Source organism: Solea senegalensis, linkage group LG16 (genome assembly GCF_019176455.1).
Source record: "Solea senegalensis isolate Sse05_10M linkage group LG16, IFAPA_SoseM_1, whole genome shotgun sequence".
NCBI lineage: Eukaryota > Metazoa > Chordata > Actinopteri > Pleuronectiformes > Soleidae > Solea > Solea senegalensis.
The window spans coordinates 6,335,879-6,350,281 of record NC_058036.1 but is presented as its reverse complement, the minus strand read 5'-3'; the positions used below and the strand labels follow the sequence as shown (position 1 = coordinate 6,350,281).

Here is a 14,403-nt window from a genome sequence, read left to right as displayed (position 1 = left end):
AAATAATCTTTGTTGCGTGTGAGAGAGAGAGTTTCCTGTCAGAGCCCAAGAAAAACAAACAGGACTGACTGAGGTGAACTGTGAGGGTTCAAAAGGTAAACGGGAATCGAGTGAAGGAGGATTAAGACACGAGGCTTGAATGGCAGATCTGACACGTGCATAAGACGGACGCAGACAGTGAGTCATGAGAAAAGCAACAAAAAGAAAACCAGATAAAAAAGGAAAATAGCAGGAGGTGTGGTGATTAATGCCGATGACTCATCATTATTAGCGTCGGCCCGGCGTTGATGCGGCGTTGATGCGTCCCTGCTGTTCCGATGAATGGACCGTACAGTGTGGAGAAGCTGCCGTGCACGGCCATGGCCTGTTCACCTGGAGCCGCTCTGGGCCCGGTGTCTTTCTCAAAGACACTTTGACAAAACATCAGGAGGACAAAAAAAGACATACAGTATGAATGCTGCATGAGCATTACAGTGGAAGACAATATCATTTCAGGCATTCATTCCCCCCCACCCCCCCACCACCCCTCCAGGCATTCGTAACTGCAGAGAAGCTTCAGGGTGGACATTGTGTTATTTTTGGGACAGTTGCAGCTACATGACTATGAATAATACTAAAGGACAGTATGTACATTTCTAAAAGGGACAGCTACTTTTGTTTTTTGTTTTTTTCACATCTTTCAGAATGACGCGTCACTCACTGACCACCTTAATAGGTACATCTGTCACAGCGCTCGGTAACGCAGATCTCTAATCGGCCAATCGCGTGGCAGCGACTCAGTGCGCCGAGGAAGAAGGGACATGCTGACACAGCATTATGGAGAAGAAAGGTGACTTTGAATGCGGCGTGTGGTCTCTGAGTATTATTGGGATTAGGTGTCCAGACTGGTTATAAATGATAGAAAAGGCAACTGTAACTCATATAACCACTTGTTTCAATCAAGTTAAGCAGAAGATCACTTAATGCACATGTACCTAATAAAGTGGCCTGTGAGTGTACGTGTCTATCGCCTCTTTTCCTGCATGAGGTGATAACACAAGTCGTTAGGGTAAGAGTTCCAGAGTTCTTTGTTGTGGGACGGTGGGGTCGGGGGGGTCAACCCCACACGTGAGGGAGTGTTATGAGATGCAGCAAACACAGCAGCATGGAGGTATTGTGCCTCTGTTGACAATAGAGGACAGCAGTGGGTGATATGGGCATTTACAGCCCTACTTAGGTTTTGTTTTTTGCTTGTTCTGATAGTCTGTACACCTCTCTGTTTGTGTTGTTTGTATTTCCCCTTCCATGTGTCGGTTCATTCTACTTTAAGATAGCCATTGGCATCATTATCCATCCCTCTGCTCCTCTCTCTCCTCCTCCCACCGCCCAAAGTTCCCCCTGCTGCTGCTCCTCCGCCGCCAGCATCTAACCGGTAGTTTGACCAGCCGTCCTCGGGCCCCTCATGGAAGCGCAGGCGCAGTGTCTTGCGGATGACCAAGCGCTCCACAATGAAGGAGGCGCAGAACCAAGGGACGGCGTACTCGGCCGTGATCAAGCCCATGAAGTTGTACCGGAACTCGGTGTAGTCCCAGGGGCAGGCGTCAAACTGGCGCAGCAGCAGCCCCGTGCCGAACTCCCACAGGTACGTCCACAGCGTGTAGATGATGCAGCGCAGCAGCACGGGGCAGCGGCCGCGCAGCGCCAGGTACATGCGCTCCACGATGAGGATGCAGGTGCCGTAGATGAAGAGCGCCCACACGCTGGTCACGCCGGGGAACTTCCAGTTGCAGTTGACGACAAACTCCCAGGCGGCAGTGAACATGACCTCGCAGAAGTAGCCGTGGATGGCATAGAGGTACCAGCGTGACAGCGCCGTCAGCGGCACAGGCGCCTCGGGGGTTTCCAAGGTCACCATCCTTCCTCCACTTCAATTTTCCTTCCCGAGTTAATGAGATGCAGGTCTGTGGGGGAAAGACGGGAGAGAGACAGTGTGTGAGCGAGTGACTTGTCGGCAACACTGTAATTAGATTAACGGAGAGATAAATACGTTAATTAAATGTTGTCATCTATTTTCAGACTCACAACTTTAGTCAAAGTGAACATTTGTACAGGTGCGCGAGGTCAAAGTGTCCTTGACCTTTGGCCACCCAAATAATCAGTGGTTCATTTTTGAGTTTGAATAAAAAAAATGGCTATTGATTGATTATTAACGAGCGTATACTCTCCGTTAACGGCCATCGCACTGTTTCCATGCACATTTTTCCATCCGTCTATTTTCTACACGGTTTATCACCCGCGAGCTGTTCCCCAGTGTCGTCTTACACCGAGCTATACAGAGACGAACAGCCCTTCGCACTCGCGTGAACACATACGGTCAAGTCTCGAGTCTCGGATTAACCTAAAGCCACTGCACTCAAGTACTCCACTGTAATTTAAGAAAAAGTCAACGTCGCCACAAATGATTTGACCTATTCCCAGCGGTTTCAGGTGCAACATTGTGACGGAGGCAATTTTCCCCAAAGCGGATGTTGTTCCGTGTCATAATGAAAAAAACACAACAGAAGTTATTTATGTCCGCACAAAGCCCTTGAGATGTATCAGGGTACAGAGTGAACATTGTAAAGGACGCACAATAATAAAAAAAAAAAGCAGTCACTATGTGCTGTAGATCAAGTCGAATTATAGTTTGTCATATATTATAATTGTAATTTAAGCCAAGACGGCTCCTAATTCCGGCTTTAAGGCACACAGCGTGCAATTATCACAGTTACTTGTTAAAAAACAAAACAGATTATTTATAAATTAAATCCAGATCTGGCGGTTTGGCTGCACGGCAAAATGATATTCCACATGGTGTCAAGGCAAAGTTTAATTAAGGACAAGGTGATGAAACAGTCAGTTAAATTAGAGCCTGCGGGGCCCCAGAGAAGTCAAAGCTTTCCCTCAGCTGACGCTATTTACTCACGGAACGTATATAGCATCATCATCCGACTGCCTACAGTAAACCATGTGCGCTTATTCCAAATCCTCCGGCGATCAGGTGTGAGGAAGAAAATCATTCAGAGGATTTCAAACACCACCGAGCTGAGAAGGCCACACAGAGAGTAGATAATGCCTCCAGAGGAAACGGCAACTATTACACAATGGATCGCAGATCTCAGAGTGAAGTTCGCCGCACAAAAGCTTGACCGAAGAACAAAAGAACGTGGGTTTTTTGGGGGGCTTTTTTTGTGTTCAAAGGCTGGCTAGGGGCCCAGAGTGAGCCCAAGGGGGGATTAGCACATTTCTCCCAAACAAGGAACAAGGGTTTCATGTGAGGAACTGGGCCACAGCGATGGACCAACTGACCTCCTTTAACCCTCGTACCCTTCTTTTCGCTGCCTGCCTTCCTCCTGTCGTCTACCCAAGCGCGCCTGGGTCAAACAGTACCGTTCCTGTTACGCGTACGTGACGTTTAACCATGTACTACATCAGGAAACATACTCAAACTGAGTTTACTGTGACTCTAATGTTAAAGAATAACAAAGTAAACCATGTGTTCAATAGATAATCAGCATTTTAACCTGAAACATTGGGTCGTTCTGTACAATATAAAGACATGTCAAAAAAAAAAAAAACCTCACAAACGATTTTCTCAAAACTAGGTAGGAGGATGAGGAATGAGTCAAGGACGAACGCATTCAGTTCTGGAGTGGGTCCGATTAAGGCGGTGGAGACAGGGAATATTTTTAACTCCCTTTAACATTGCAAGAGAGGGTGTTGGTTTGATAATGTGAAGATTTCCGGGGGCCAGTGGTCACTTAAGACCTTGTATTAACATTAACACTGACATACAAATGCACTGTTTTATAATAATTGAATTTTTCCTTGTCATAATTACCATTTATAAATGGAAATGGAACCAAATCTAAGAGTACATAGACCTGTCACACAATCCCCAACCATAAATAATACATTATAAAACTGAAGCTGCGGGCCGTACAAAATCTCACTGAGGGCCGTGATTAGCCCACGGGCCGGACTTTGGACATACCTGAATCATACCGATATGATTATGATAATGTGTAATATCTGAGTACTTTCTACTTTTAAACAGCTTTCTCAAAGCACCCACACATATAAAAGCAGACAATTCTTGCTGTGGGCCGTGACGGTTAGCTTAGCTTAGCTGTGGCTAGCTTAGCTTCGTACCAAGACTAAAAACAGAAAGGAACAACTTAACCTTACGCCGCAACAATGGGCCCAGCCATTTCTCCCGGCTATTGTTCTACACACGCGAATGTTTTTGGTTGTGTTTTACCCACAATGCCCTGCGTCGTAGTCCGCTCCCTGCAACCCGAGGCCTACGTTTTTAAGGGGAACAGAGTTGGCTTCTTTGGTGTGCATCCACGTTCGGTTGCACAAAGTCCAAACACACACACAAAAAACATGAACTATTCCTTTAAAAAGTGATATCAGTCTTTTTATCACCAGATGAAAAAAATAAATAATATTAATAATAATTCCGCACATATTTAGCGTGTCTTACCATGTCACCTCATGGTTTTTTTTTACCTTCTCATCTCTCAGCCTAAAAATCACATCTCCATCTTTCACAACCCAGACCCCGCCCCCCGCTCTCTTTCCGTTCACCTCCCTCCATCACTCTCACTCTCTCTCTCTCCGCCTGCACATACACACCATTTGTTCAGCAATCACATGCCCACTAAGCTGCTAATGATGAAAAATTCTGAATGCGATATTCAGCCGTGGCAACACTCGACTCGACTCCTGCTAAATGGCCTAAATATACTCATGAAGGTGGGAGGAGAGATTCGAGAGGCAAAGACTCATTCACTGTATTTAAAAAAAAAAAAAGAATAAATATTCTTCTTCGTCAAATCCTAATATGGATGAATCCCTCTGCTCTGACACACGTGCGCGCGAATGGTCCACAAAAACGTCTCAGAAGGGAATTCTACTCTAAACCCCTCTTGCCCCACCCACCCCTGCACTGCTGCTGTATACACACAAACGCTCCCTCGGTCAGGTCTGAAAACAAAGTTCACAGTAATTAAACAGAGGCAGAATAAGTACACACAGGTACACACAGGCCATATCAGTGTTGTTAGGTGTGACAGTGATAAAGTCAATAAAAAAGCTCCATAGACCGTTGATTAGACAACAGCCTTATAGATATAACACATATAACTGCAGCATAGTACAGTTTTTAAATGTGTTATTCCATCATCAGACAGTGGACCTGACACAACAGAGGAAAATAATAAATGGGTGAAAGTGCCCTTTAACACGAGGGCAAACCCATGTTTTATGAGGCTTATACAACTCATGTGCTGCTAATGTAGCAATGTTTACTTTTCAAACAATGACAAAGACCTTTTTTATACACGATCACTATCATTTATTAACTCATTCAACCAATAGTTCAGGGAAATGCACTGAACAGTTTTCATACTTATACAACAAAGGCAACAATGGTCTACAGGAACCGTTTTAGTTCCTACAAAAAATGGTTCCTGCTCATTCAAAGTTCCTGGTACAACTGTATGTGGAGGAAAGTCCGATGCAAGTCTCTCTATGTATTTGTTGACCTCTTTAGGACCTCGTCTGGACGAGTGGTCCTCAAGGAGACCAAAATCTGGTCCTGGTGAGGTAGAGGTAGAACCTCATCTCTAAGGGTGCACAAACCTGCGTGTGTGTGGTCTTCAATTGGCTCTGTGGACCATCATCTTTGTGAGGACATGTTGGCGGCTCCACACAACTTTAACAGGCCAAGATCTGGTTTTAAGGGTTAGAATTAGGTTTCGGGTGAGGCATTTAGTTGTGATTTAAGGTTAGGGAATGAATGAATGAATTTTGTCTCAGAGGGTCCACACAAAGAATGCAGAGCCTGCATGTGCGTGTGTTCTTGTATGTGTATCTTTGTGAGGACCAAAAAATCGTATAAACCATAGGGGAGTGAAGACATTTGGGATTAAGACCTGGTTTTAGGGTGGTTAGGATTGGGTTTTGGTAAGGGTCTCCCTTAGCCCGACCCCACAGGATCTGACCCTTCCAACAATCGGTGGTGCCTTCGGATTTAATGCCGATTTGAACAGATTATCTGGTCAAATTATCCTGTAGTGTGAGGGATTAAAGGCCCTGGTAAACTTCCGCACAACAACGCCGATCGTCCGCCTGTACATTCTGAAGTCACGTTAAACCACACGAGTTTCGGTGAGATCGCAAATCCCTGGAATCGGAAAAAAAGTGTGTGGTCTAGTTGCCCCAATCTTGGCTGGATCATCTAATCTGTGCTTTCTCAGGACTGAAACGTTGAAAATTGGTTACAATTTTAAAATTTTAAAGTCACTTTTGAAAATCCTCTAGTTGCAATCTCTTCCTAAAACGAAAGAACAGCACAGGTGAGCATGTGACTCTTTCACACCTTTGTTCAGGTGAAACTAACAACCTGAAACTGGGTGAAAGGGTGAATGTACTGCATTGTTTCACACAAGGACTTTGGAATTAGATTTGGGTCAATATTTTCAAACAAACCTATTTTTAGAAAAATGGAACCACACACACACAAAAAAATGTTGTGAATAAAATATCGATTTAATCATTCTAAAATATTGTATTTTACCTGTTTAAAAATACACTGTTGGTTTGCAATGATCGAAATTTTTGCGTTTGTTCTTTGTGCCGTTTGTGATTCTGACCAGGGGCGGGGCCAGGAAGCTGCGTGCTGATTGGATACCGAGCAGGTGGTAGTAGTCGAGTGGTCACAGCGACTGCAAACCCGTGACTAGTCAAAACTCCAAAACTCAGTAGCCAATCAGCAGGCAGCTTCCTAAGGCCCGCCCATGCTCAGAATTGCAAATAAAAAACAAACAGAACGAGTGAGGGAGTGCGAACGCAAAAGAGTCGGAGCAAACAAATGCAATACAATATTTTTGTACGATTAAATCGATATTTTGTTTTCAATTTGTGTATTTTGATTTTGTGGTTCATAAAATCTTCAAGTGAACTCATGCAAGTCCAGTTTCCTGAAGCAGTCCCTGCATAAAGGTGTGTTCCTGGTCGTCTCTCACCTTTTCTCCATTCTAATTTCTTGACACGTGGAAACTGGAGCGCTTTCCACACGTCAGATTTAAAAGCCACTGGACTGGAGCATCCACTATTTCAAATTCTTCATCTCTTCCCCACGAGATGTCGAGATGCGTGGAGGCAGCGAGCGACGGGTGCAAAGGACCACGGGGCGTGATCGCCGGAGGACACTGAACTGCACCGTTACATTGCTACTTGAAAATGAAACGGGGGACCGGAGGAAGACAGAGGACGTGAGAGCGCAACAAAAACAAAAATCTGGTCCGTCAGGTTTGTTAGTGGGCCACTCCTCTGACAGCAGCCGCACAAAGACCAGCATGAAAACACCTCGGTGAAGAGGTCAGGTCAGGTTCGACTGTAACGAAACGCACCGCTGACCTCACATCACATGATCCCTGTCCAGATGCCAGGGCCTCTGCAGACTTTTATTCTGAAAGGTCACTTTAAGAGGCTGGGGAAAGCAGCTGCAACGCTCCACTTTAGTTAGTGAGCAAGGTGACCTGAACCCTGCTACATCATCAGTGACGGGAGCAGCAGCAGCTGTGAGAAACACACCCCTCGTCTCTGTCGTCACGGAAATGCAGTACATTTAAAGGGGCAGTGTGCAACTTTTGGTGATATTTGTTGTCTTTGCAAAGAGAAACACTGCGATTTTTATCTGTGAAAAGTGCTGTCGCCAGTCGTTGCCTGCGTCTGCACGCTCATAAAACAAATCACTTCCTGTGTGCAGCGTTGGAATGTTGCCAGGTTGCACAAGATCTAAACCCTAGGTTTTTCTTACCTACCGAGACCTACCGGAACAGGGTCTATCCTCAAGAAGCAAAATCAAATCATTCTAACACGTGGTTAGAAACACGTTTTTTGTTTTGTTTTTCCAATTCAGTAGTCTGTAGAGATATAAAAAAACAAGTTATTTATAATATTAGATATTTCGGTCTAGACACATGCTCCTGGTTTGCAGAATTATACTGTGGCAACAGACGGACCCTGAGGACTGGACCTGAATCTGAATAATTTAAGGTTTTGTAACAAGCAAACACGAACATCTCTGTGGAAGTTTGTTTTTTGTTTTCTGGTAAGTATTAGGGCCAAACAACAAAAAAAAAACCTCATTGTAGAACTTTCTAGCAGGCAAAGCTATTTGTCTTTCATTCTATTTATCTGTTTATTGTTGCAATTGGTATCAAAGCAGCGTTGCCTTTAAAGTGCCTTTAAGGTGCATCGTCAAAGCCAGGTTTTGTTATATATCGCCTCTATCATCAGAACCTGTACGACTTGTCGGGTTTACAACCTAACAAGATGCTGTCTAACTAACTAACTTCAAGCTGATAACTTTCTAACCTGCTAACTGACGTCTGCTTAACTGTGTATGTGGAATAAACCTTCAGAAAGACAGTCGAGTTGTGCCCACCGTACTTGTTCTGGTTATCCTTTCCAGAAGGGAGCATTGAGCTGGAAAGACCAGCCAGCAGAAATCTGGACACTCATCTTTGATGAATTAAGTCGTAATATTTATACAACATTATTCTCATAATATTACGACTTTATTCTCATAATGTTACAACTTTATTCTCGTAATATTACGACTTTATTCTCATAATATTACGACTTTATTCTCATAATATTGCAACTTTATTCCCATCATATTATGACTTTATTCTTATAATATTATGACTTTATTCTCACAGTATTACAGCTTTGTTCTTGTAATATTACGATTTTATTCTCATAATATTACAAATTTATTCTCATAAAATAATGACTTTATTCTCATAATGTTACGACTTTATTCTCATAATATTGCAACTTTATTCCCATCATATTATGACTTTATTCTTATAATATTATGACTTTATTCTCATAATATTACAAATTTATTCTCATAAAATAATGACTTTATTCTCATAATATTACAACTATATACTCATAATATTACGACTTTATTCCTAAAATATTACTTTATTCTCATAATATTACGACTTTATTCTCATAATATTACAGCTTTATTCTCATAATATTATGACTTTATTCTCATAATATTACAGCTTTATTCTCATAATATTACGACTTTATTCTCATAATATTATGACTTTATTCTCATAATATTACAGCTTTATTCTCATAATATTATGACTTTATTCTCATAATATTACAGCTTTATTCTCATAATATTACAGCTTTATTCTCATAATATTACGACTTTATTCTCATAATATTACGACTTTATTCTCATAATATTATTACTTTATTCCCATAGTGTTACTATTTTATTCCCGTAATATTACGACTTTATCTCAAAAGATTAAATATTTGTTTCTTATCAGTTTGGCCCTAATACTCCGCCGTACATATCCACTCATCACTCTACAGATAACATTTTCATGCATATTTTGTTAATAACCAGTCCTCAGTCTAATGAATAAGATACTTGATTAATAGTGAAGCAAAAAGCAAAGAAATGTGCACCAATAACTGATGATCGGAATCACTGCAGGGTGTGTTTGTTTTTGCTCCTCCAGCTTATTGATGATGTGTCTAATGGTTTCAAATTGTTATTTGTAAGAGGCGAATGATGCAGAGAAGAAGTCGCTCTTTCAATCCCAGTGAAAGACAACGATCAGCAACTTAAGAGGCTTCACTGGAAAAATAGAGAACGGAAAAGTTTGGCAGCCACTGGAATAATGAGGCGGGAACAGATAAGTAAGATAACGCATATCCCACGTATTTCTTTTCCATAACAACATTCTTACCTCACGCAGTAAGCAGCACGTTCCCCCCCCACTCCACCATCGCTCCCAAAATCTGCAGATTCCCTTGGAGACGTATAAACGTGTCTGAGTATCGCAAACCCGTTTGGCTCCCGATCAGGCAGAAGAGACGCCGTGACGGCTGAGACTAAAAGCCCAGATGCAGCAGTAAAGCCAATAAAGGGCTCATATAACTTCCACGCGCGCATCCTTTCTACATCCGCAAGGTGAAAGCAGAGTGGAGGAGGGAGCTGCACTCTGCAAGGTTCATGTCCAAGAGGAAAATTAAAAGCTGAGGTTACCTGAGGTTCCTAACTGTCCCTGAGAGACAGACAGAGGACACAGCAGACGGCAGAACAAAAACTCAAATTATGTGGTTTCTCTGGATCATTTAAAAAAAAAAAAAAATCATTCTGAAGGACTCTAAACCACTGGCCTGTCATTTATTATTATTAATATATTATATTATTATTGTTATTGTTATTATTGAAGTTTGGACGAGTCGTCCTCGATGTGTGTGTGTCAGGTGTGTGTTGCTTCTCGGCACAGTGTCCTCCACCCTTTGCCCTGTGTCAGCTGGGACTGCTTTCAACCCTTGTGACCTTCATATGCAGCATAAAGCTTTAAAATCTCCTAACTTGGACAAAGACATGATGAAAGTCGTCATATCATAGAAACAGAACTTCCTTGATAGGATCTACTCGCGGGAATTTCAGTGAAACAGCCCGTTTTGTAGCATCACTGTTTTAAGTCCATATTCAGCAAAATGTATTTGTAAAGTCTTTCATGTTTTGTAAAGTCTTTCATGTTTTGTAAATTTTTTTGTTTGTAAAATCTTTCATGTTTTATAAGTCATGTTTTGTAAAGTCTTTTCATGTTTTGTAAAGTCTTTCATGTTTTATAAGTCTTTCATGTTTTGTAAAAATCTTTCATATTTTGTCTACAGTCTTTCATGTTTTATAAAAGTATTTCGTGTTTTGTAAAAGTCTTTCATGTTTTGTAAAGTCTTTCATATTTTGTAAAGTCTTTCATATTTTGTAAAGTCTTTCATGTTTTGTAAAAGTCTTTCATGGTTTGTAAAGTCTTTCATGTTTTGTAAAAGTCTTTCATGTTTTGTAAAAATCTTTCATATTTTGTCTAAAGTCTTTCATGTTTTATAAAAGTCTTTCGTGTTTTGTAAAAATCTTTCATATTTTGTAAAAGTCTTTCATGTTTTGTAAAAGTCTTTCATGTTTTGTAAAAGTCTTTCATGTTTCATAATGGTTTACACCTTCCAAGTTGTAGTGTATATGTGTGACCTGAGCATGTTCTAACTCCAAACACGGGAAGACGACGACGACCGAGATAGAGTCGGGTTGAGTTTCTATGATATCATGGTGGAATATTGCGATTGACCTCCAGTGACCCCTGCTTTAGACCTCACACTATAGATCCTTTAAATAGGACCGCCTGATCTTTATACATGTCACGTCGCTGAAAGTGTTTCCTCTTCTCTCATTTCGCCTCACCCCTTCTCCCCTCACCGCTCAGATTACAGCCCCTGAGCTGCAGATTCAAAGAAAGACCCCACAAACATGAAGGCTGAGCTCTCTGTCCTGATTAACATGTGGGTCACGGCCCGTAGATTAGAAATCTTGGAGCAGCTACAGAAAAAAACTGGAGATTTACTGGACATCGTGATGCCGGCGAGAGAGAAAAGCCGCTAATGGAGGAATGCACTGTATGTGCGTGTTCATCTGTTCAGACAAATCAATCCTTCATGATGCATAATTCATGCTGGATAATGTGCAAAAGTTTTAGGGCCACAGAGAGAGAAAAAAACCCACATCTCATCTCGTTTCACTCTAAGCGTTTTTTTATTTGATGATTCAATTTCGTGTGTTGACCCAAATTTAAAATGTCTCCATGACAGAAACTTAAAAGTACACAAGAAATAAATAAATGACGAAATAGTTACAGTTCAGTTGTGAGAAGGCTGTGTTTTCTATTGATTGATTTATACATTTTGCAGTTTTCCATTAATTCACCATCTTTCTACATTTATTTATTTATTGTAAATAAATCTTGTATGTTATCAATTATTTTTCCATGCATGAATTATTGATTTGACAACAGTTCAGGCCAATATAACGTTTATTGTGAATAAATATTGTGAATAATGTCAATTACCCAGCGTTGTTGTTGTTGTTCCTCCTCGTTATAAATGTCTAGTTTTACTCTTAAACTACTTTGTGTTTGTGTCAAAGGTCATCCTGGGATTCCAAGTGTCAATAGAACAGTCGTGGAAGTATGAGGCTGCAGAAGAAGCTGCAGCAGGGATTATTTAATCCCACATGACAGTAAACCGTAAGATTTATACAGAATAAACCAATAGGGGATTTATTTTGGAAATCCAGCACCCACACTGTAAATTATTTCCAGGATTTCACAGTGAAATGTTCCCAGTGATAATTCACAATATAGCATTATTCAGCTATTCAGCATCATTGTGTGTTTTTATTGTGAAATACAGCTGTAATATTCTGTATGACTTAATTTAATTTAATTTAATCAGAATCACATTCACGGTTCACATTAAAGTAACGCTAAAAATGCTCCATGTATATTCTACTGTTTTACCCTTAAAATAACACTAAAAATTCTACTTAATCAGAAGCAAATTCACATTTTGCACTTTTAGTGTTAAATCAATACTAAAAAACATATTTCACTGTTTTAGTATTAAAACCGCACTAAACATTTTATTTAATCAGAATGACATTCAGGTTTCAGGTTTTTTAAGTTTAAGTAACACCAGAAATCATAAATATAACACCAATTCTTATTAGGACCACGTATATTCTAGTTCACACTAAAAAAGTTTAATTTAACACCAATTGCGATGATGACCATTATATTTTACAACTTTAATTGTAAGGCAACACTAAAAAAGTTTGGTGTTTTAGGAATAACACTTTTAAATGAATCTGATTTACTGTGAAATATTTTACAGTGTATGCAAATTAAAGTCTTATTTCATGTAGAAAATGCACCAACAGATGAAGTTAACGACAGAATTCCTGATGTTCTGTAGACACTTTTCACTCCATGTCCAAACTCACGGGCCGGTCCGTGCGCATAGGGCGCGTGCGCGGCTGCTGGGACCCCTGCAGTTATTACGCATCCAGGCTGATTTACGGTTTATTCCCCCAAACCGATAGTAAGCAACAAACCTCCTCCTGCTGCTGCTGCTGCTGCTGCTGCACCACCACCTCTGACATGGAGGCACGTTTAAACATCACATGATCAAACCTCACTGTGATCCACAGGAGTCACTTACAGACACCGGTGTCCTCGTCGCAGCTCCCAGCGCGAAGTTATCCATATTTTAACAAGTGTGACTGCGCATAAAAGCACGCCGAATGTTAGAGAATTCACCCAGCGTGTGGACAAAATACTAATTTGCACACGGAGCGCCGGTTAAAACGCATTCAAGTGGTGGTGCAGTTTAAATACGCGTTTGCGCGGCTGCGTTTCAGCAAAGGTCCCATGAAAGGCTGCGTAAATTCCTCACACACACACACACGTGAATCATCCACACAGTGCAGCAGGTTATTTCTGTGTGTTTACCTTCAGATGAGGATGAGGCTCTGCGGTGTTTCCCTCAGCTCACTGCCCGGATGATCACGCTCCACACCGGCTCTGATTGTCCCGGATGCCCCTGCTGTTCTCCCGCTGCTCCTCTGCTCCTCTACTCCCCGTGGCCGGCTTCTTCTTCTCCTCCTTCTTCTCCTCCTCCTCCTCCTGCACCGACTCTCTGCTCATAGATGAGATTTGACCATTTTTACTTCACTGCAGCAGCAGTAGCACATGCACATGCTCAGAAACACTCGCGCAGCTCCTGCATCTTTTGTTTAACCATTTATTCACCGACCGCAGCTCAGGACGAGTCCCCACCCCCACTGTGGTCACATGTAATCCGATTAACCTGGATCTTATTCATAAATTTTTTTAAATAAAAGTAAATAATAAACTTTATTCAGGGAAAATGCTTCACAGCATCAACAGACAGGTAATTAAAATCACCAGATTAAGGCAATTTAGTTATAAAAAACTAAAATAATGTCCCCTTCATAATCACATCTACAAGTTACAGATCATAGTCTGATTATTAGAAATACATCTCCTGCTACCACAACTCCACTAGGACATAATAATCTGATTAGGAACTCTATTTAAGGAATAATTTCACACTCACAGCTCTGAAAACATAATCTGATCTACACATATCCATGTCATGTTGTTATAAAATCTAAAAACTCATCATTTTAATCTGATTATTGCTTATATCACTGCTGAGTTTCTCTTTATTCAGATTATATTGTTTTCGTGATTTTCTAAAAGAAAACTCCTGATCTTCACTCTTACATTCACTACTGAGAAAATTGGAGACTTTAATCTGATTTTAATGTATACATATCCATGTAATGGGGCTACATACTCGTCATTTTAAACTTATTCTGGGATTAAATTCCTTTCATATTGTCTGATCTTAACTCTTACATTCACCGCTGAGAAAATAGATTATAATCTGATTAAAATGTACACC

At 41.1% G+C, this 14,403-nt stretch overlaps 1 protein-coding gene across 2 annotated transcripts; it reads right to left on the bottom strand.

The window, feature by feature from the left end:
* Positions 1 to 515: 515 nt before the first annotated feature.
* tmem229b (transmembrane protein 229B) lies at positions 516 to 13,754 on the bottom strand. Of its 2 annotated transcripts, none has more exons than XM_044046990.1 (2): positions 13,425 to 13,754; positions 516 to 1,940 (listed from the first exon to the last, which is right to left on the bottom strand). In XM_044046990.1, the coding sequence occupies exon 2, from the start codon at positions 1,892 to 1,894 to the stop codon at positions 1,295 to 1,297; it is 600 nt and encodes a 199-aa protein (XP_043902925.1). In that variant the 5' UTR covers positions 1,895 to 1,940; positions 13,425 to 13,754; the 3' UTR covers positions 516 to 1,294. The 2 variants fall into 2 exon arrangements, with proteins under 2 accessions (XP_043902925.1, XP_043902926.1); XM_044046991.1 differs by lacking the exon at positions 13,425 to 13,754 and adding an exon at positions 7,053 to 7,157.
* Between the last annotated feature and the right edge of the window lie 649 nt (positions 13,755 to 14,403).